The sequence below is a fragment of the Miniopterus natalensis genome, chromosome X (genome assembly GCF_054644295.1).
Source record: "Miniopterus natalensis isolate mMinNat1 chromosome X, mMinNat1.hap1, whole genome shotgun sequence".
NCBI classification, from domain to species: Eukaryota; Metazoa; Chordata; class Mammalia; order Chiroptera; family Miniopteridae; genus Miniopterus; species Miniopterus natalensis.
Genome location: NC_142103.1, coordinates 9,817,648 through 9,839,407, shown reverse-complemented (window position 1 = coordinate 9,839,407; position 21,760 = coordinate 9,817,648). Strand labels below are relative to the sequence as shown.

Below are 21,760 nucleotides of genomic sequence, written 5' to 3'. Positions count from 1 at the left end.
GGGTCAGATTTGAAGAGGTTAGGACCTCCTCTAGGACCCATAGTTTAATTCTTCTGAAGTTTTGAACAGCTTCAAGGAACCAGGTAAGTTCCTTTTCCCAGTCCAAACTCCTAATGTGTACTGAATTCCCATCCATGAGGCAAGTGACATACTGATCCAGGGAGGAAGATCAAGGGCTTAAAATGTCAGCCAGCCTCTATTTGAAGTCCTGGGAAGGGACGCTGGTAGATCTTCTGCTCCAAACCAACCACCTTAACTGCTTACTCACCTCATGATATCTCACCACCAGAGGCCCATTCCTATGGTAAAACAAGGCTCTCTTTAGGGAGGGGCAAGTATTCAGCTTTATCAATTGTACACATTTAAGAATGAGTTAATGTACACCCTGTGATTGTGAGGTAAGGCCTACAAAGCACACTTTGCCAATTTCAATGTTCTGCAGAGGGATGATCCTGATGTTTGCGTACTACGGACCTAGAAGTAACATGGTGAAGAGGATTTACCTTCAGTGTTTGCCCTCCTCAGGCTCAACATGGAGAGAACTTTTGCCATCCACTTATTCATTCATCTATTAATTCAATAATGAAATGGAATTACAATAGGACATTCCTTTCAGACATCATGTTTCAAACCAAGTTGGTAAGTACTATTTTGGAGCCTTCCCTCCTCCCCACCCCATCCTCAAGCTCCTTTCTCTATACTAGCAGCCCCATGCTCTCTTATTCTGCCTTGGAGGTAAGTTTCGATACACCATTTCTGCTAAGTTGTAAGTGAACAACAGACCAATGAAAAATCACTGTCATAGTTTTTGCAGTTAAATACTAAATAGTCTCTTTATTCAGAAGAATACATGTTTAATAGAATTACATGCACTAGTAAATTAGTACAGTGAGGAGTTACAGGGATGGGGAATCTCTACAGGAAACATCTCACCCTATATCTACAGTTGAGAGTAGAGCTCTCAACTCCCAAAATCCGCTTGACCCAGCTCAGGTGATTAGTGGCCAAGGAATAGGAGATGGGGTTGATTCCCAGGGTAATCAGTCATATTTGCAGGTCTCTGAGAATAAAAGAGAGAGGAAGGGAAAACTTTTGTAAAGGAGATTATTATATTAGGACTGGCAGGTCCATTGAGGTTCCCTAAGAGATTGATGATGAAGAGTTGGAATTGGTGCCCAGTTCTCCTTCTTGGTTACACTCTTCAAGGGCTATGGTCTGGTCCCTTCTATCTCTCTCCAAGTCTCTGTGTAAAGAAAAATATATGACTAAATGAGTATCCAGAACCATCAACCTGAAAACAGGTTGCATTGTGGGGCTCAGATGCTAGAAACACATTCAGAGCATTGTTTTTCCATCAGTCCTGGTTTCACAGAAGGAGGCTGCTATGAGGTATTTACCTGGTTTGGAGTCGAGGCCATTTCCTCCACTCTATGGCTAGCACCACCCCCAAAGCTACAACCACCACCACAATCAGGGTACTTCGGACAATGTTCCCCACGGTGCACTCCTGAGCAGCAAGACCTATGATGATGAAAGAGGAGAAACCAAGGCCATAGAGGTTAATACAGGTATGTCTCACTTGATCTCTCATTGCTTCCTCATCTGGCCTCCTCCAGGCTTTATTTGGGAGCCATGTATTGAGATTGTAGAGAGGGTGATCAGAGACAGTGCTTATGCTGAGGCAGAAGCAGCTTTCCTTTTGGGTAGTGAGGAAGAGGCCTTGAAAATATCCTGCTCATGATCTTTGAGCAGATCTGAGGTCCCGCTCCTTACCATCCTGAAAGAAATATCACCACACTTGTCTCTGACTCCAACCCCCCTTCCATATTTGGGTTATCTCCATGGGGACTATCTCTGGGATCCCAGGTGTTTTATGCCAGGACCATGGAGGGATTATCTACTCACCTGCTGCACCCACCAGCTCCAGGGGATCACTAGGCTCTGACCAGATATCAGGGTGGGCCTGGAGGCGGTAGCTGCAGCTGTAGTTTCCAATGCCTTTTCCTTCTATGTTGCTAATGACAAAGTCTCCATCCTCTGAGAACTGCTGAGGTGCTTCTTCTCCATCACGTTCCAGGACAAATTCAACACCTGGCATGGGTCCTCGGCACTGAAGGGTAATGTCCTTCCCTAGCTTGAACACAGCACTGGGCCAGGCTGACAAGGAGGGTTTAGGGGGCTTATCTGCAATCAATCAGGACACAGAGTTAAAAGAAGTGACCCAAGCCCTTTACCCCCTTAAGCCAAACTACTAAAAACACTATAAAATCTAGACTCTTACTGAAGTCTCCAGGACCTTACCAGTCACCCAGATGTGCAGGGGGTCACTGTGATTAGAAGCTGCAAGGGGAGCAGAGTCTAAATAATAGACACAGCTATAGATCCCAGAATCTTCACTTCTAACTGCTGGCATCCAGAAGTCAGCCTTGTATCCACTTGGCCGCTGTTTCTCTAGGGGTTCTTGAGAACCCTCCTTCAACAGGACAAATGTTGAGTCTGGCAGTTCCCCTTGACACTGAAGAGTCATATTTTCTCCAGGGGCCACCATGGGACTAGGCTGGGCTAATAGGCTGGGTTTGGGGAGCAAACCTAGAAAACATTAACTCCTGGTCAGAGAGAAGGGGTCACTTGCCAGTACATTTCCCTTGGAGGCTCTGTTCAGTAAAGAAGAAAGACTATTGCTTGCCTCTTCTTGAAGTCTTTGAAAACCATCTGAACCATGTCCCAGTCTATTCCCTCCTTTCTACAACCCCTGACCACTCCAGAGCATCTTCCCCTTACCTGTGACTATGAGTTCCAGGGTGTTACTAGGCTGTATCTTGATAGGGCTGGCCCAGTCAGGGTGGTAGCAGCAGGTGTAATGTCCTATGTTAGCACCAGATATATTGGTGATGGGGAATGCCCCATCATTACTGGTGGATACCCAGAGCTGCACTGAAGTGGCTTCTTTTCCTTTGTGCAGAATGTACCCTACTCCATCAACTGGCCCTTGGCACCAGAGAGTAACATCCTGCCCAATGGGAACCACAGAACTGGGCTCAGCAAATAACCATGGTTTGGGGAATGTGTCTAGGAAGAGACCAAACATGTAAAGCGGTGAGTATGCAAACTTAGCACTTGCTGAATTAACCCTTTATCTTTCTCCTTCTGGCCACAATAGATCCCCTCCATGGCCTAGACTAGCCTTCCAAGAAGAATTACCCTCCCTAATCCCTACAGCCATTGTCTCTGTCCCAGCTCCATGTTTTGTCTGTCCTTACCTGTCACCCAGATCCTAACAGGCTTGCTGAGATATGATCCCCGGTTTGACATGGTCGTCTCATAGTAGACACAGCTGTAGTTCCCAGAGTCCTCTGCTCCAATAGTGTGGAGAAGAAAGTCAGTTGAGTTCTCTGAGGTACTCTGAAACTGTAAAGGAACCTGGGTTCCCTCATGCAAAAGGGCAAACCTCATGCCTTGGAAAGCCCCTTGGCAGTGCAGGATCACATTCTTCCCAGGAAGCACCACAGGACCTGGCTTTGCCAGGAGAGTGGGTTTGGGGTAGAATTCTGAAATTAAACAAACCACAACATGAGAGAAGCTTGTCCCTTACATTCTGTAAATTGCTTTTTTACTGCTATTATAAGAAACAATATGTTTACTGTAGAAAATTAGAAAATACATCAAAAAAACAAATGAAGATAATATAATTCTACCACTCAATGATAATCATTCTTTATACATGTTTATATATTTCTTTTTAATTATTTTTTTCTATACATGCCCATGTCATTGTGGTTATAACTATTTGCATAATTAGGATCCTACTATATGCATGGTTGTGTGCATGGTTGTGTAGTTAGTATTTCTCACTTAACTATATTATAAATATTTTCCTATGATGTTACACAGCCTTTGAAAACTATAATTTCTAATGGCTGCATAATATGGAGCTGACATTTCAAGGTCTTAGCCCTTTCTCTGAGGGCCAACCAGCCCATCAATCTCTGATAGCCCAGGTAAAGAAAAAGTGGACACTGAACTTAAAGCTCAAGGCCAAGCAATAAAATGATCTCAGAAATAGGGCAACATGAACTTGGTTCTAGGGATCTGACACTCCCATCTGCCTCACATCTTTCTCCAGAAATTAATTACTTGCCTCCTTCCTCTCCTTTGTCTCTTATTCTTGTATTGATAATAATATCAGCAGCTGCCTTACATGGACTGTTTACCATGTGCCAGTCCCTGTCTTAAGCACTTTCTTGGTGACTTTTAGAAGGAGCATTTATTCCTCTCCCCCTGACAGGCCTTCTACCCACTGTCCCAGGGTCAGTAACCCTCTCCGCCTTCATTTCCCCACTCCTGACCTGTAACCACGAGCTCCACAGAGTCGCTGGGCTCAGACCAGATAGCAGAATCATAATAGCGGCAGCTGTAATTCCCTCCATCACCGATGCCCATTGAAGTTATCAGAAACTGAGCTGTACTGGCTCCTGGGCTTGTCCAAGACTTGTCACTGGATGCTATTTCACTTCCATCTTTGTAAAGAATAAAGCTCATATGCTCATGGGGGGTAGAGCAATTGAAAGTCACTCGGGCACCAAGAGTGACCATTGGGCTGTCCCATGTGTTAAAGAAGGGCTTCGGGTACATTTCTAGATGATGAAAACAACAAAACAGAACACAAAACCAACTTAGGGGGGGAAAAGGAAGAAAAATAGCTCATATAGCTAGTATTGGTTCCAGGACACTGTTTTATTTTTGTAGTATTGCATTCATAATTAGATGCATTTAAAAATGCGCTCAAAGTCACTTTGCAGATGAACTTCTCACAGGAACCCCTCATCCCCACCCCTCACCTCCTGTAGCTGAATATTCATTGCCATCAGGGCAGAAAATGGAGGCTAGCTAAAAGAGTGAATTGTCATTGGGGTTCTATTGATTCCCTGAGACTCAGTTTGCCCACTTTGACAAGAAGGGGAAATAGTGCCTGCTCTACAAGGTACCATTCCCCCTTCTTGTCCAAATATTCCTTGAATATTTGTTCTCTAGCTAAATAAAATAATTGATATGAAAATAATTAGAAAAATTAAATCACCCTCTACAAACCCCAGCTATTAATAACGATTACTGCTATTAATATCATGCAGCCAGAGGCCCTGGCACTCCCTGCGCCACGCCTGCCTGGCTCTAAGATTGGATACAGGCTCCTAGGACGGGCAACAAATTTGCTGCCGGGAGAGGAGTGTTTGACCCAGAGTTTTGCCTTCCCCCCCCTCTCACACACCCTTTTCAGCTCTACCTTTTATAATAAGCTCCAGGGGCTCGCTGGGCTCAGACCACTTGAAGGGGTGCATTTCAGTGTGAGTGCTGCAGCTATAATTGCCTTCGTCTTTATCCTCCATTCTTCGGATTGTAAAGAAGGCTTCTCTCCCAGCTGCACCAAGTTGCTGGACAGGTTCCTGCAATCCCTCCTTATACAGAGCAAACCCCATGCCTGCCAGCCATCCTTTGCACCGGATTTGCAGTTCCTGGCCCCGGATTGGGGGGGGCGCAGAAATGACAGGTTTGGGGAGGATGTCTAGAAAACAAAATGGAGTGGAAGGAGTCCAAAGTTTGAAGGTGCCCAGATGGGACACTTGCAATCAATTTGTCAGTAAAAAAGAAAGCAATTTTGGACTGGTCTCTGGCTCTTTCTCTCGGTCTCCTCTCACTCTCTTACCCATCCCCAACCTTATTTCAGTGTCCCTCCTCTCCTATGTGCAGCACAAGCCCCTTGGCTCTTAATCTTTGTGCATTCCCTCATACTCAGCAACGGTGTTGGAGTCCCAGAGGCTCCTGGGGATTACTCCAGAAGGGTCCTTGGACATTTCTTACCTGTCCCCACCAGCTCAAGTGCCTCACTGGGCTCCGACACAGCCATCTCTTCCCATGAATGGCAGTGGTAACTCCCGGTATGACTCTGGGTCAGGGCACCAAGGGGGAAAGCAGCCCGGACCTGCTTTGAGGCTGGACGAGTTGCAATCCACCCAGTCCCGTCCTTCAGCAGCACAAACTCCTTAGTTGAGCCAGAAGGGCTTCTGCACCAGAGGGTTAAGTTCTTCCACGGAGCGAGAGGGAAGTTGGTCTCTGCCCATAGCTCAGGCTTAGGGGTTGGCGTGATTATTTCTAGAAACAGCAGAGTTAATGAAACCATTCTCCCTCCTCCTCCCCCTTTCCTTACCCTTGAACCCCCTACTCAGATCACACTGCCCACCTCTCCTTTCAACTCAAATCCAAACTCTTTCCTTCCTTCAGAAGGGGCAGGGAAATGGAGAAGCTGATGTCTCGGATGAGACTCGGAAGTGCAGAAAGTTGGAGGAAATTTTGCAGGCACAAAAGCAGAGTTGGAGGCTGAATTTTGCCAGCAACTTTAGAGAGTGCTCCTTTCTGGCTGCCTTTCCCTTCCAATCAGTCACTCCCTGTCCACTGACACTGACACTATGTAGTTATTTCGGATCTCTAGGGAGGAATGTCCCAGTCTGGAGCAGGAAAAACTCACCAGTCTCTTCTGTCAATACCCCATTGCACAGTCCTGCAAAAGAAATTGCTGCCAGGACTCTGCCCCCTCCCACACGGGACTTTACCCTGGTCTTCTGCCCAGGCCCCTATCCCACCCCCTGTACTCACCACAGCAGAGAAGGGTTGTGATTATGAACAGCATGGTGACCCCTTGAGCTGCTCCCAGCAACCAGGCTTCTCTAGCTAGACCAGAAAAGAGATGAGAGGAGTTGCTGGGATTAGGGGGAGGGCGGAGAGAAGGGGGCGGCAATTTATGTCATTGGCTTACTCGCCATCCAATAAGGATTGGACATAGCCAGGATAATGGGAAATAATCTTTTCTGACATCATGGCTTTTCTTTTTGAGGGCTTCACCGCCTACAATCCTCTTGCTCTTTCATGACCCACGTGCCCCCCCTCCCCAGCCTATATCAGATGTCAGCTCCCCATGGCCCCTGATTAGGCTGTTGCTGGAATTGAGATGTCAGATGTGAAAATGCTTTTGTAACTCTAGCTCTCAGAACCCCTGGAGCTCAGTGTGATCGGCAGCTCTGGATGGTGGGTGAGTGAGTGGAGGGAGAAATCTTCGGTGTTTCACCTTTTTCATGCTTAACTTTGGAAGCAGTTTTTATTATGACAGTAGTGGTTCTCAAACTGACCGGCCTCACCTGCCCTTCTTATGGAAGGGTTGCCTAAGCAGCCTCGGTGAATTACCAGAGGATTGTTGGTGCCGAGCTAAGCTTGTCAGAGTGGGATCTCTCTGCCCCATTCTCCCCCATATTATGACCAGAAATATGCAGCAGTTTGGGGTTATTGGTCCTGTAAAATTAGATATTAAGCCAAAATCTATTTGAAAAATTTTACTTAGAAAACACTAACCCTCCTTCCTGGTCAGGAAAACCTGCTTTTCAAGCTGCCTTTTCTGAAATCTGCTTTCTAAACTCATTCTTTGATACACTAGTCCTGGGCTGAAGTAAGGTTCTTGAAGCTACATTTTTTTCAACCTCCTGGCTTGGAAGTTAACCCAATGAATGTGAGACTCAGGATAGATTCTGAGGAGAACCAGAACTTGTTCCCCACTGAAACTTTGGAAACTCAAAGGGTGGTGGTTTTTGCAAAAGGCTTAGGTGGCTCCCTTCTTGTTACTGAAGCACTCTGTCCTTCAGATACCATTGGAAAACACAGACACAATCAGTTATCATCCATTGTGTATTGAATACTCCCAGACACACAAAGTTCTATGATCATAATGGTGGTGGTGGGGTACAGCCAGGAGCAGAGGGTGGGGAGATATAAGCAAGACATTCAGGAGCTGAGGCTCCCACCAGGCCAGGAACTGTCATTTCTCTTCTCATTTCTAAACAGAATAGCCTGAACACAGGCCATAGAGATGGGGAGAGAGGGTGGTGGCATCAAAGATCGAAGGAAATGACAAGAGAACTTGTTTGGCTTGTCATTTTCTGGGTCATAGGAAGCCATCTGATTCCTTGGCCCAATCCATTGTTTCATCAGATGCCCATCCAAGTTAAGATTCTATTCTCAGAATGTTCTGCACAGGTAGTTGGAGGCCAGAGTGGCAGAGAAGTTGGTTTATATGGCAACTAGGATAAACCACAAGACTCTCCCTTGAGAGCTAGGGGTTAAGGGTGAAAAGTTAGGATGGGAATTGGATAACATCCAGGGGGACAGGAGAACATGGCTTCTTGCAAAAGAAAAAGTTGTGACCAAGTTAATATGGGATACATCAATCATCTCTGAGGAGCATGTTGGTATGGGTGGGAGATTTGGGCACTCTCCTAGGGGGAATCGGTGAATGAGGTTCTAATTATTTCTCCCGCCTCTGAAAATTATTTTTCCACCCTCTAGCTTGAGTACTGACCCCTCTGTGAGGTGAAAGAGAAACAGTTGGAATGAGAAAGTCTAATGTCTTAAACCCGGGGGGGGGGGGGATACAAAAGGTGTACCCCTGTGGCTTGTCTCAACTTAAGCATGACACATGCCTGAGTCTCTGGAGAGCCTGAACTCAGCTAGATTGAGGAGCAGGGGGTTGAGACAAGGCAGTTACTTGATTCTGAGTCTCTGACATTTCCACCTTATCCAAAGCACTACCAATAACAAAGCGACAAGTTGCATGGTTGAGGACAACCTGATAGCTTCATTCAGAATGTAATTCCAAGTGAGCAAGCCTGTGGCCAGAGAACACAAGCCAGGGCCTTGATGGGGATAGGGACAGGTGAACGCATTCATGTGGGAAGGGAGAGATGGTTATTGACAGTGAAGGTAAGGTGAGAACAAAGTGGTCTTCTTTTTCATGAAGAAAAGGAGCCTTGAAAGTATCCTGCTCTCTGCCTTTGAGTGATTGTGAAACCACCTCAGGGGAAGGGTGCCGATACCCAAGGGCCCTGACTTACAAGCTCCTCACTCCCCTTTCCATATCTATTTGTGCACTGATCTGGGATCCCAGGGTATCATGGTCAAAGCCATAAAAGGGCATCCTTATGAAGAGTTGTCCTTTCACCTGCTGGCCCCATCAGCTTCAGAGGCTCACTGCAATGTGACCAGATGTTAGGGTGTGCCTTTATGTGATACATGCAACTGTAGGTCCTTGTGCCTTTCCCTTCAACATTACTGATAATAAAGTCTCCATTCACTGAGAATGTTTGGAATGTTACTCTTTCTTCCCATTCCAGAGAAAATTTGAGTACTGGGTGATGCACTCAAGGGTGATGGCTCTTTCTAACTTGAATACGGTGCTGGGCCAGGCTGACAGGGAGGGTTTGGAGGGCTTATCTGCAGTTAATCCAGAGACCAGAGTTAGAAGTGACCTTGAACTCAGTACCCTCTTCCCCAAGAAATGTTTTTCAGCTTCCTATTTTGTCTTATCTTCCTTTCTATTTTCACTAGATCAGTGGCTTCAAAATTTGACTGTGAAATTAGCCAGTCAGAGAAAGGCAAGTACCATATGATTTAACTTATATGTGGAATCTAGTGAGCAAAATAAATTAACAAAGAAAATAGAAACAGACTTATAGAGAACAGACTGACAGCTGTCGGAAGGAAGGAGGGTTGGGGGACTGGGTGAAAAAGGTGAAGGAATTAAGCAAAGAAAAAAAATCATCATAGACATAGACAACAGTCTGGTGATTACCAGAGGGTAAGGGGGTTGGGGGAGGTAGAAGAGGGTACAGGGGTGATAAATGGTGATGAAAGAACACTTGACTTGGGGTGGTGAACACACAATACAATATATAGATGATGTATTATAGAGTTGCATACCTGAAACCTTTATAATTTTATTAACCCACGTCATCCTAATAAATTCACCAACAAAAGAAAGACAAACAAAAGCCTACAAAATTTGACCATGCAACAGAACTCCTTAGCCCATTCCTTGGTGCCCACTCCTATCTTTAATCAGGACCTCATATCTATAAGTTTGCCCTGGCATGAAAGAAAATAATGTTTCCAGGGGTTAAAATGAGGCTAGGTCATGCTGAAACATAGGGTTTGAGTAAAAATCCTGGGAGAGAAGGTACCTAAAGTTTTTGAAGAAAAGTCTACACCAAACTCCTAGACTGTTTTTCCTTGGTTCATATCTCCAAGAGAATAAAGATCCACTAACACCTTTTTAGAACATTGTAATGATGATAAAAACAAACAATAGTTGTTAGCACTTGCCTACAACCACAAGCTCCATGGTATTGTGTGATTTCATCCTGATAGAGGTTTCCTAGGAGAAGAGACAGTGGCAGCTATAGATGCCAGCATCACTGTAGGTCACATTGTTGAGGAAGAATGACTCGTCATAATCGATGATGGTAGCATACAAGAGTTGAAGTGGTTTGTCTTCTCCTTTCTTACAGAGTGTAAGCCCCACTCCATCCACTGGTCCTTGACACCACAGGCTCATGTCCTGACCTATCTGGACAAAAAACTGGGCAAAGCAAGTAGCCAGGTCTTGGGGAAAGTGCCTAGGATGAGACCCAAAATATAAAGGGCTAATAGCCTGACTTCCTCCTCCTACTACTTGGGGCTTTTTTCCTCTTCTTCCTCCAGTCCACCTTTGGCAAATCCCAGTTCCTTCCCCACTGTTATCCCTGGCTACATGATTAGGTTCTCCAAGGGGCCCAGAGGGAGTTGCGTATCCTTAGTCTCTAATATAGGTCCCATGGCATCCCCCTCTCCTACCAGTTACCCAGATTTTCAGGATATCACTGAGGAGTGAACCTCTGTATGACCCATCATAGTAAAAAGAGAGGTAATGTCCAGCATCATGGGTGTTCAAAGCCCAGAAGAAGAAATATGTCTCATTTTTTATTATCTTTTTGTGGTAAAAGGACTTCTCTAAGTCTTCAAGCTTTATTAGAGCAAAGGTTATTCTATAGATTGGCCCTTGACACCTGAGATTCAGGCTTTCTCCAGGTGCTATGATGGGCCCAGGATAAGCTATAAGAGTTGGTTTGGGATAGAGTCCTAGAAAGGGAAGAGACCCTGAGTTAGAGGTAGGATGATTCCTCCCTATTATTTTTTGTTTTTTCTTTCCTAGTTTCTTTAAACAGGAAGTGATAGCTGAAATTTACCCTTTGCTCCCTCCCCTTCCTTGAATCTCTCCCTCTTCTAGGAGGTAATCAAGGGTAGGTTCACTTATGCCCCTGCCCTCTCACCAGACTCGATCAGCTCCACTGAGCTCTAACTATGCTTCATGGTGTGTTTCAGTGGAATATCTACATCTGTAATTCCCTGTATCTTTAGAACCCTGAAATGACATGTGTAATTTTTCCAACCACTGAGAAACAAACTTTTAAAAAATGACTTTGATTCCATCTTTGTAAAGCATGAATGCAAGTGCAGTATTAAGGATGGATTTTGAACACATGTAAGACCCTATTACTCAACATCAGATTGGAAGAAGCCAATAAGGAGGGATTGGGCAGTAAGTCTACAACCCAAAGAAATCACTGTTAATTGGACCACACCCTTGTTTCCATGTATTGTTCCTCCAAGGAGATCATACTACAAAATAGAGGGCAAACTTTCTTAACATACCACTATTTCTTACCTATCCCAATCTCAAGTAGACTTACCCATCCATTATTGGAAGGATCAGCTCCATCATATGCTCACCGAGCATTTTGGATCATGCCAGTCTAGGGATATGCAAGTAAAGGAGACAACAAGCTCATGGCCAAAGGGGATGCCAGTGAACAGGTAACTGCAGAAGCGTGTGCTAGTAGAATCTTTGCTGAAAGGGCATTCATACAAAAAACATACATACACGCAGTTCAAACAGACAGACCTTTGTTTTTGATCCTTAATAAAAAGCTATACTAATAAAATTAATATCTACCATTTATTGAGAACTTATATGCCAGGCACTGTACATATATTATATTTAGGCAAATCCTCACAACAACCCTGTGAGGTAGGCATTATTATTATACCAATTTTGCAAATCAGGAAAGTGGGGCACAGAGAGACACCATATAGTAGATTGGATAGATGCTGTTATCCCATGTTTGAGTGAGGGAAACCATAGCACAGAGAGGTGAAGTCACTTGCTCTAGATCATACAGGGACGCAGTGTCAAAGGTGGAACTAGAAACCAGGATTACTGCTTCTAAATCCAGGGTGCTTTCTGTAGCACCACAGCTTTCCCCAACCCTATGCAGTTTGATGGAGAAACTAAAGCAAATGTGGCCAATTCTGTTTTTAAGGCATCCAAGTCATAGCATGAGGGAGTTGGGGCAAGCGTGTGCGTCTGGAATTTGGACATTTGGGGGAGACTTTTGCTGTGTTTAAAGCTTGTTACTGCTGTACTGGATCTGTATATACATGACTAAAGCAATTTATAAAACCATTTCTAAAATATGCACTATCACTTTTTTTGTCATTTTTGCTTATTTTTTATTGCCAGTACTAACAACTCATTCTATTTTCCACACTAAAAATTAATACTAACAAATAGAATAAAAATACATTAATTTTTAAAAATATCAGTTTATAAGATTGCAGTGGCAGTGCCTGGCACATGTTATGTGCTCAATAAATATAGTTTAATGAATAAATGAATGCATATTATACAACAAGTAGAAAACAAAAATGTGATGAGCTGAAGCTGCTGGACATTTGGCTGGGCTTACTCACTAGCCAAGAGATTGGCTCCCACAGGTCTGCCTGGTAGCATGTGTGATTCTAATTTCCATCTCATTAAAATGTCAAATGACTCTAGCTAATGGACCTTGCAGGGCCTAGGAACTGGCAGAGGAAAGTAAAATCAGAAACCCTATCTCATCCAGCCATGATCCCGGGGACAACAATCATCAGGCCCCAGCAGCCATAGCTACACCCACCTGCCACAATCAGCTTCAGGGGGTTGCTGGGTTCTGACCACAGAGTGGGGAGTATCTGAATATGAGTATGGCAGATGTAAACCATTTTGCTCTCAGGTGTCATGTTGGCAATGGAGAAGATGGCCACTGTCCCAGTTGGGATTTGGTAATCCATGGGCTGGCCATATCCTTCTTTATACAACATGAATACCAAATCCTGCAGCCAGCCATGACAAAGTATGTTAACATTATGTCCAGAAAGAGGAGAGGTCTCAGAGTGGATCCAGAAGATGGGCTTGGGCAGCTGGCCTGGAAGAAGAGAGAGAACTGGTAAAACAAGAATAGTGCATCCAGTGGAACAGACTGGCTGGTTACTTACTAACTGTGAAATGCCCGCATATATGTATGCATGCATTTGAGGTAAATGGATGAATGAATTAAACAAACCCTGCATTGGGAAGGCAAGTTTGAATCCCAGGAGCTGGAGTTTATTCTTGATTATCTATTTATGTCTTCTTACCTGGTGCCTCCAACTCTAAAACTTTACTGGGCTCTGACCAGCCTTTCTCCTTCTAGTAGAAGCTCCTATAGAGACCTGTATTGTACTTAGTAAGGGCACCTATGGGGAATGAAACTTGGAAGGTCTTATAGGAGGGGCAAATCCAGGTCATCTGTGTTTTATCCTTCATCAGCAGGAACTTGATTGAAATTAGAGAGGGGCTTTTGCACCAAAACGTGATGTTCTCCCATGGGGTCTGGGGGTAGTTGGTCTGTATCCACAGCTCAGGTTGAGATTGTGTCACTGTCATTCCCAAAGATCACAAAGATGTGAGTACTACAGCTCTCCCATAATGTGTCCCCAGTGTCCCTTAAAATTAGTCTTGATCCAGATTCTTCCTTTTTTCTTCCTTTGGGAACAGGAGTATCTGCTCGTGTGGGAGGTGGGATAAGGATCCCAGAATATTTGTTCAAGGAATCCAAGTGAATTGGGAAACAAAGTGCAAGCCTGGCTTCCTTTTCATCTGAGATAAAACTCTTTGCTATTCTGTGGGAAACCAGGTCATGAAGTCAGGGACTCTTATTCCCAACCAGCTCAATCTGGGAATTTTCTTTGGTATCTCAAGGCAGTTTGGTTCAGGGCCATGGAGGCAGGCCGATGTCTTGGAACCTTCAGGAAGGAAGGTACTTGAGGTATCAGTACGCATTTACCTATTGATGTCCTACCCAGATTCAACCCCCAAAAAAGAGATTATGGTAAAGGAAAGCCCCCCTCATTGTCCCCACCCACTCACAAATATGAATACTCTCCTCTCCCTCCCCAAGGTGCCTACTCATAAGGACACTATGACAGGGTGACTTGCCCCTCACCCCTTCCTTGTACTCACAAATGCAAAAGAGCAAGAGAGTGAATGTCTGCAGCATGGTGGCCTCCTCCCCTGGCCTGTCCAATGTTATGAGACCTCCGGTGCTCAAGGCTTAAAGGGCTTTGCCCCCAGCAGGTAGTGTGATCTAAAAGCAGAAGTGTTTTTACTCAAAGACTTGTCCCCCTTAAAGTTTAGTTTGGATCACTAAACTGCTGTGGACAACCTTACTACCTTCTCCCTCACAGACATTCAAGGTATTACAAGGTATTACAAGGTCACATGTTACTTCCTCTCCTTGCCTCTTTTCCCCACTTTCCCCTCCAGTCACTCAAGGTCTTTGCTGATATCTAAGATGTCAGATTCATTGAAATGTTTGTTTTTACCTGGGATCTCAAAGGCCCAGAGGTGTGACCTAATCCAGGCCATAGGATGAAGGAAATGGGAGTTGTAGAGAGTCATATACATATATATGTAAACATATACATATATATGTAAATATATACATATATATGTAAATATGTAAATACGTATGTAAATAAATATGTATGTAAATATATTTGTATATGTGTGTGCATGTATATTACTGAGTCCTCCAACAACATAGCAAAGGAGGCATTCATACCATCCCCATTTTGCTGGCAAAAGAGACGAGATTGAGGCTTAACGAAGATATATAATTTTCCCAAAGTAAAAAAATATTAAATATCAGAGCTGAAATTCAATTCATGTTGAACTCCTGGGCTGTAAGAAGCAGGTGGACAGTCAGAGAGCCAAGAAGGCACAGTTTCTTTTTGCACTGAAGGATGCTCAAATCACCCTCTCTGAACTTTTTTTATCTGTGAAGTGAGGGAATAAAATCTACCTAAGCATTGTAGTTGTGTTGGATCAGAGATAAGATATGTACAGTGCCAGGGACTGTGAACATTTCTTAAAAAGGAGTCTATTTTTCTTCTTCCCGAAGTGTACATCAACCTGGTGTAGGACCCTAAAGATGCTCTTTCCATTTCAGGCCTTTATTTCTACTCCTTTTAGGGTCAGGGTCAAGCCCGGGTTTGGGTGCCGCCCTATTGCTTTGTTGCCCTGAGGCTTTTGGCCAGGATTTATTGGGGAAGCCAGGTTCTACTGCCAAGGAAAGGTTCAACCTGGGATTCTGCCCATGAATGTCATCTGAGAAGTCATCCTTGTCACTTGGACCAATAAGCCAGGGTTTTGCATCCTGAGGGTTTGAATGGAATCAGAGAAGCTGGAATGATCAGCATGGCTGATCCCTCTCCAACCACTAAGGAAACTATACCATTTATATTCAGCCCAAATGATGAATTTTATGCCTAAGAAACAGACAGCAGCTGCAAACTTCAGGTTAATTGGCTACACCCATTTTGGCCTTTCACACCCCTTACCCCCAACCTCAACAGTCTAGCCTTTTTACCCTCCTCTTCTACTCCACCTCAAGCACTTTCCCCACCCTTAGACACCTCCGCAGTGCCTTTGAGCATGACATACCCCATACTAGAAATGACTAATGACTCCTCCCATCCCACAACCGCATAGCTTTGAGGACTCCAGGAATCAAAGGGGTTGGGCTCCGGAGGGTGCCGGGTTCCTGTTCCGCTGAAGGTTTGGGAGGAAGATTGAGAAGATAAAGGGAAGATATCTACAGTGCCCAGAGATTCTCAGCAAGGTAAGGCTGGAATGGTGAGGGAAGAAGAAAAGAAGGGATGAAGAGGGTGGGGGGACATACTGGGGAGCAGTTTGATTAACTGCAATTAATTATAGCAGGAGACTATTTTGGGGTTTTGTTTAGGATCTGATGGCCAGTATTTAATCTTCAGCCACTGGACTATGCGTTCATTTGCAGGTACTTACGGTAGTTGAAGGGCAGTTCGGATTTTGGAGATTCTCCAATGAGCTCCTCCAGATGCAGCAAAGTGCCTGGCGGGGGAGAAGAGCTGTCTAAGGACAGCCTCTCAGGCTCCACGCTCCGCCTCGCTCTCTACCCAGCCTGATCGCTGGCCAGCTCGAACCTTCACTACCTCTGCCTGACACCTGCAGTTCTCCGACAGCCGGGATTTCTATGCCCCTCCCAGTTCTCAGCCTCTCTCGCGACTCCCTGCAGAGGTTGCTGGAGCCAAATTCAGGCTTCTGCCACCTCACATGTCTCTCACAGTTTCATTGGATCACTGTATTCTGGAGGGGAGAGGGACAGCTCTTAAGACTGCCAAAGCTGTATATTCTTCCTCTCCAGCTCCCCAGTGTCTTTAAAGGGATCTCAGATCTTTCTCTGACCATTTAATATTCCACAGCGCATAAACATTGCCTCCATGGTTTAAAGGTTTAAATGCTTACAATGTGCATATGGTCCCTGGGCATCTACTATTTCTAATCTTCATAGCAACCCTATAAGATGTGTTACTTCCCTCAATTTTACAACTGAGGAAACTGAAGCTCAGAGAGGGTTAAGTAACTTCGACAGCCTTCAAATTCCAGCTTGGGATAAAAACCCAGCCTTCAGAGACATACAAATTTGGATTTCAGTCCAGGTTCCATTATTCAATAGTGAGTTAAACTTGTGATTCCCAGTTCCCCACCTGTAAAATAAACAAACAAACAAAAAAGCTATTGCAAAAGGCTTCAATGGGATAGTGCATGTAAAACTTATAGCATAGTAAGCTTAGTATATGGTAGGTGCTTAATAATTAGTAGCTGCTGCTACTACCACCAAAGATGTAGACAACTGTTAACAAATTTAGTTGACCATGAAAGACTTTTTAAAATGATAATGAATGAATAAGATACTAAGCAAGTTTATTCTTGTGTATGGTGTAAGTTGGAGGTCTAGTTTCATTTTTTGCATGTATCTGTCCAATTTTCCCAACACCATTTATTGAAGAGACTGTCTTTACTCCATTGTATGCTCTTGCCTCCTTTGTCAAAAATTAATTGATCATAAAGGTGTGGGTTGACTTCTGGGGTCTCTGTTCTGTTCCATTGATCTATATGTCTGTTCTTGTGCTAGTACTGTTTTGATTACAATGGTTTTATAGTATACTTTGAAGAAGCTGTGGTACATTTACACAATGGAAGACTATGTGTCTGTAAAAAAGAAAGATCTCTTACCCTTTGCTATAGCATGGATGGATCTGGATACCATTATGCTAAGTGAAATAAGCCAGTCAGAGAAAGACAGATATCACAAGATCTCATTTATATCTGAAAACTAATGAACAAAATAAACTGATGAATTAAATAGGTCCAGAGGCATGGATGAATGGAACAGACTGACAGATCTCAGAGAGGAAGGAGGTGAGGGAGCAGGAAGAGATTAACCAAAGAACATATATGCATATATGCATAGCCAGTGGACACAGACAATAGTGAGGTGAAGGCCTGGGGTGGGGCAAGGGTTGGGTGGAGGGGGAAGTAGGGGAAAAATAAGGGACATCTATACTAATGTCAACAATAAAAAAGTAAACTAAAAAAGAATGGTACTAGGCAAAGCTCCTGATATATATGATGGTGTCAAAGAATAGCATCCAATTGATTCATAGATCAATTAATTGTAAAATATAGTAAATTTTTTCTTTATGTGGATTTTTTGCTTTCATAAAAGATTAAATATTATCTATGTAAAAATGCTGTAATTTAAGAGCAAACCATGTAAAAATAAAGTAACAGCTCTTTTAAAGGCAAATTGAATATCACATTTTCATGCATCAGGTGATATGAATTGTGGCTTCCTGGCACACTCTGTTTCTTCACACAATTACAAACTGCAGATTACTGCATAAAGAATAGAACAGCCATATTAACATAAAACTGTTTTTTGGGGCCAAATTATTTTGATTCTCTAAGCCTCATTTTTCTAATTTGTAAAATGGGGATTATAATTGTATTTACTATCACACAGAGTTTTGTCTAGAGTTGTATGAAAATCCCCCATGTGAAGCAGTACATATTGCCTGGGACACAGCAAGTATCCATTATTCAATAAATGGTGACTATTTTCTTTGTGCCAAGCATTCTTCTACATGCTGACAATTCAAAGAGGATGGCTGTCTCTGCTCTTAAGGAGCTTGTAGTCTAAGGATAAAGAGTAATAGAGAAGGTGGTGTAGGAGATAGCTAGAGAAGGGGATGCCATGAGAGTCAGAGAATTGCAATAGGAAAGACCAAGGTATGGAGAATTGCAAACAGTTTGCTGTTGTTATGGGTCTGAACTAGGGCAGCAGAAGCAGAGGAGGGGGGAGCAAGTGTACCCAAAATATTTAGGAGGTAAAATTGACTGAACATGATGGTTGAACACAGTAGTGATAGTCAGGATGAAAATATGCATACCAATTTTCAAAACATTTATATAGTAATCACTATGATAGTACTAGACACCATAAATACTAACTCATTGTGTCCCCATAACAACACTATGGGATAGCTATCATTATCAGCTCCATTTTACAGATGAAGAAAGTGAAACATAAAGCCATTAAGCAAATTGACCAATGTCTACACAGCCAGCAAGTGGCAGAGCTAGGATTCACAGAGCTAGAATTCATATCTAGGCAGCCTTTATATACAATCTCAAGTTTTGTTTTGTTTTTACTTAAACCACTTTATTGGTTTTACTTTATATTTTAAAAGGGTCTTATATAGAAAAGATTTCTGAAAAGTTTTATGCTAAGTAACTGAACAACTCCTTAACTAAACAACTTCTTAGCCCCCTTTTTTTAAAAAAAAAAAATAGAGGTATAATTGACATACAACATTATATTTTACATAATGTTTCAGGTGAACAACATAATGACTCAATCTTTGTATATATTGTGAAATGCAGTCCCATGTTCTTAACCACTACCCTACGCTGTCTTTGCGTTGGATGCCTGTAATGATAAAAATTTAAAATAGATGTAAAAATAGTAAAAGAGAAAAGACTAATCAAATGCATCGTTAATAATGTAGGAAAAGGTGATGATAGTATTCCCCTACTCTCTGCAAGTCCTTGGGCTGAGACTTTTGTTCTTGAAACAGCAGCCTGGATCTATAGCCCAAAATCCCCTCTAACTGGCCATGGAAGCCTAAAAAGGTCATGGGACTATGTAAGTGAGAATACCACTCACTCTCAACTTTTGCTCTGGGTCCCTATGGAAACTTGAAGGGACTTATTATTCAGACTTCATAGAAGCCTGTCATCCAAACTATAGCTGGCAATTGAGATACTAGAAGCTCCATCTCTAGGCTACCTCTGTGGGTCTTGAACCTTACAGTCTGCCTGCAGCTGGAGAAACAATTTCTGGCCAACCTTCCCAGAGAAAATTTGAGAGGCCAAATATTATAAAGCTGGTGGTAGAGGCCCACAGGATCTGGATCTGGGGCTGTGACATAACTGAAATAGAGTTCTTTTTGTTGGTTCTGCTGGCCTCCCCACATCAGGAATCCACCAGGCTTGTGGCTCCGTGATTCTGAATCTTACACACACACACACACACACACACTCCAAGAAGCCAAGAAGACCGGGTTTCTCTCCTTGTTTGAAAGTTGGCTGATATTAACTCTTCTTTCAGGGAATGCTTTGAGAATGACCAGTCTTATTCCTAGTGGCCAGGGCCCCTTTGACTCTCCATCCCCTTACAATGGTGAGATGGACAGGAGGGGGTTGGTATGGGAGCTCTCACTCTCACTGTCCTGGGAAGTGGTGATACCAGAAAATATTACTGAGCCATACCCCTGTGCACTTTCACACCTTGAGCATGGGAGCTAGAAGAGGGTTCCAACTCTTATGGATTGTAAAACAACTGTTAGGCATAGAGTTTATTAAGTACATACTATAAACATTGAAGTAGGTGATGTGGTGGAGTGTAGAGGTGGGACTAATGTGATTTGTAAGACAGGGTTTCTAAGCTCCAAAGACTCTCAACCTAGACAGAAGAAAAGAGCAATTACCTTCCAAAAAGCTGTAATGGGGACCAAAGGAGTACTAGGAAAGCTTCAAGAAGGTGGAGCTCAAAAGAGGTGAGGCACCAAGGACCATGTATAGGCAAGGGGTGGTCTGGAGAGCCTCTTTCTATAACTGAGTCCAGAGTAGGACAATGAGCCTTTTTAAAGCTAAATCTGTCTTATAGTTCAAAGAGGAAAAGCACAGGGCAAATCTGGCTACTTCCCAGTGATGTGCTGGAGTTGGCTAGCACTGGCTCAGGAGAGATGAATGTGTCATCTTACCTCAATCCAGCATTCAGTAATATCATGTTGGTAGCTTAAAATTGGTCATGGTTACAGAATTTACACCACTGAATAAGTAAATGCTATAAATCAGGTCCACCCCCCACCCCCCACCTCAGAGAACTGTTACTTAAACATTTACTAGCAAACCATTTTTTTCCAGTTTTATGTTTTAAGATAGTGATTTTTCACTGGTAAACATGAACTACCAGGAATTCTAATAATTTTCTTATACTCTCAAGAGAGTGATAAACATTGTGGCCCCCTCCCCCTCCCTGTACTTCAATACTGTGGTAAGCCATCTAAAGACTGTCATATCTCTAGTGTATTTGGTGCATTCAAAGGTTGCTAATATGTTTTAGCACCCCTCCCCAATCCCCAGTAAGTCTAAGCCAACATCTTCTTCTGCAGTGGAGAAGATATGTGGAACAGACAAATAAGGAACTATGGTGGGACTAGACAAGTAGTGTTCTGGAACAGTGAGGAGGCCAAACCAGATGGATTAGGTTTCAACATAAAGATCTAGTGGAGGTTTGAGCTTTGGATGTGGGAAGTACCTTCCTTTAACAGTGAAAAGGGAAACTGGGGCCCACCCACAGAGTTTGGGTTTCAACTTATTCTTTGTCAAGCATTTCTATAATTAAGGGCTCAGCTTGGGGCACTAAGTCACTTTTGGAAGCTATCAATGAGGGTATTTTCAGGACCATGAAAGGAAGCTTTGTAGAATAAATGGAATGCAAGTGATGAACCAAACTGAAATTTATTTAATCAAAACACTCATTGTTAGCTTTAAGGTGTTATGAGCCATAAGCATGAAATTCTGCATGATCAGGCTTCTGGATGCCTGTCACAAAGCAAACCTAGAGTGGGGTTACCTATGTGAATTTAACTTAAGGTTAATGGGCCGATGGAGAAAATGAGATTTTGTTTTGTTCCAATCTAGCAAGGCCACTGGTTCTGCATGGCCCACATACCATTTACCTGAAAGGTAAACTACTGGCCCACTGTCCCCTTTTCCTGTGTTCAATAAAGTTGATACCCCAGTAGAAAAGGGGTGGGCTCAGCCTCACTTCCTGGGGTGGGCAGGGAGAGAGGCCCTTATGAGCAGTTTAGAGTGGCTCCTATAACACAGGCAAGATGCATTAAAGTCCTTGCGCCAGGAAAGCTTTTTTTCTACTTCAGAGTCTGATTTGCCTTCAGTATATTCAAATTGTAGGCATTTTCATGGGCTTGGGGAGCAGGGAGATGGGAGGGGGAGGAAATATCTTTGGGGAACTTTTAATCACTTGTAAAAGGAAGTATAGAAGTCAACAATTAAGTTCTTTTATTCCAATGTATT

General features: G+C 43.4%; 1 protein-coding gene across 1 annotated transcript; it reads right to left on the bottom strand.

Moving 5' to 3' along the window:
- Window positions 1-1,107: 1,107 nt before the first annotated feature.
- Window positions 1,108-20,447, bottom strand: IGSF1 (immunoglobulin superfamily member 1). Its single transcript, XM_087829447.1, is given in 23 exon segments — window positions 1,108-1,243; window positions 1,398-1,521; window positions 1,906-2,184; window positions 2,302-2,589; window positions 2,782-3,069; window positions 3,261-3,548; window positions 4,347-4,634; window positions 5,282-5,560; window positions 5,857-6,147; window positions 6,521-6,553; window positions 6,649-6,719; window positions 8,585-8,705; window positions 9,038-9,232; window positions 9,235-9,309; window positions 10,198-10,452; window positions 10,455-10,490; window positions 10,708-10,992; window positions 12,870-13,157; window positions 13,369-13,650; window positions 14,234-14,323; window positions 16,079-16,144; window positions 16,733-16,800; window positions 20,422-20,447. Coding segments are annotated over 23 exon segments (4,152 nt in total).
- Between the last annotated feature and the right edge of the window lie 1,313 nt (window positions 20,448-21,760).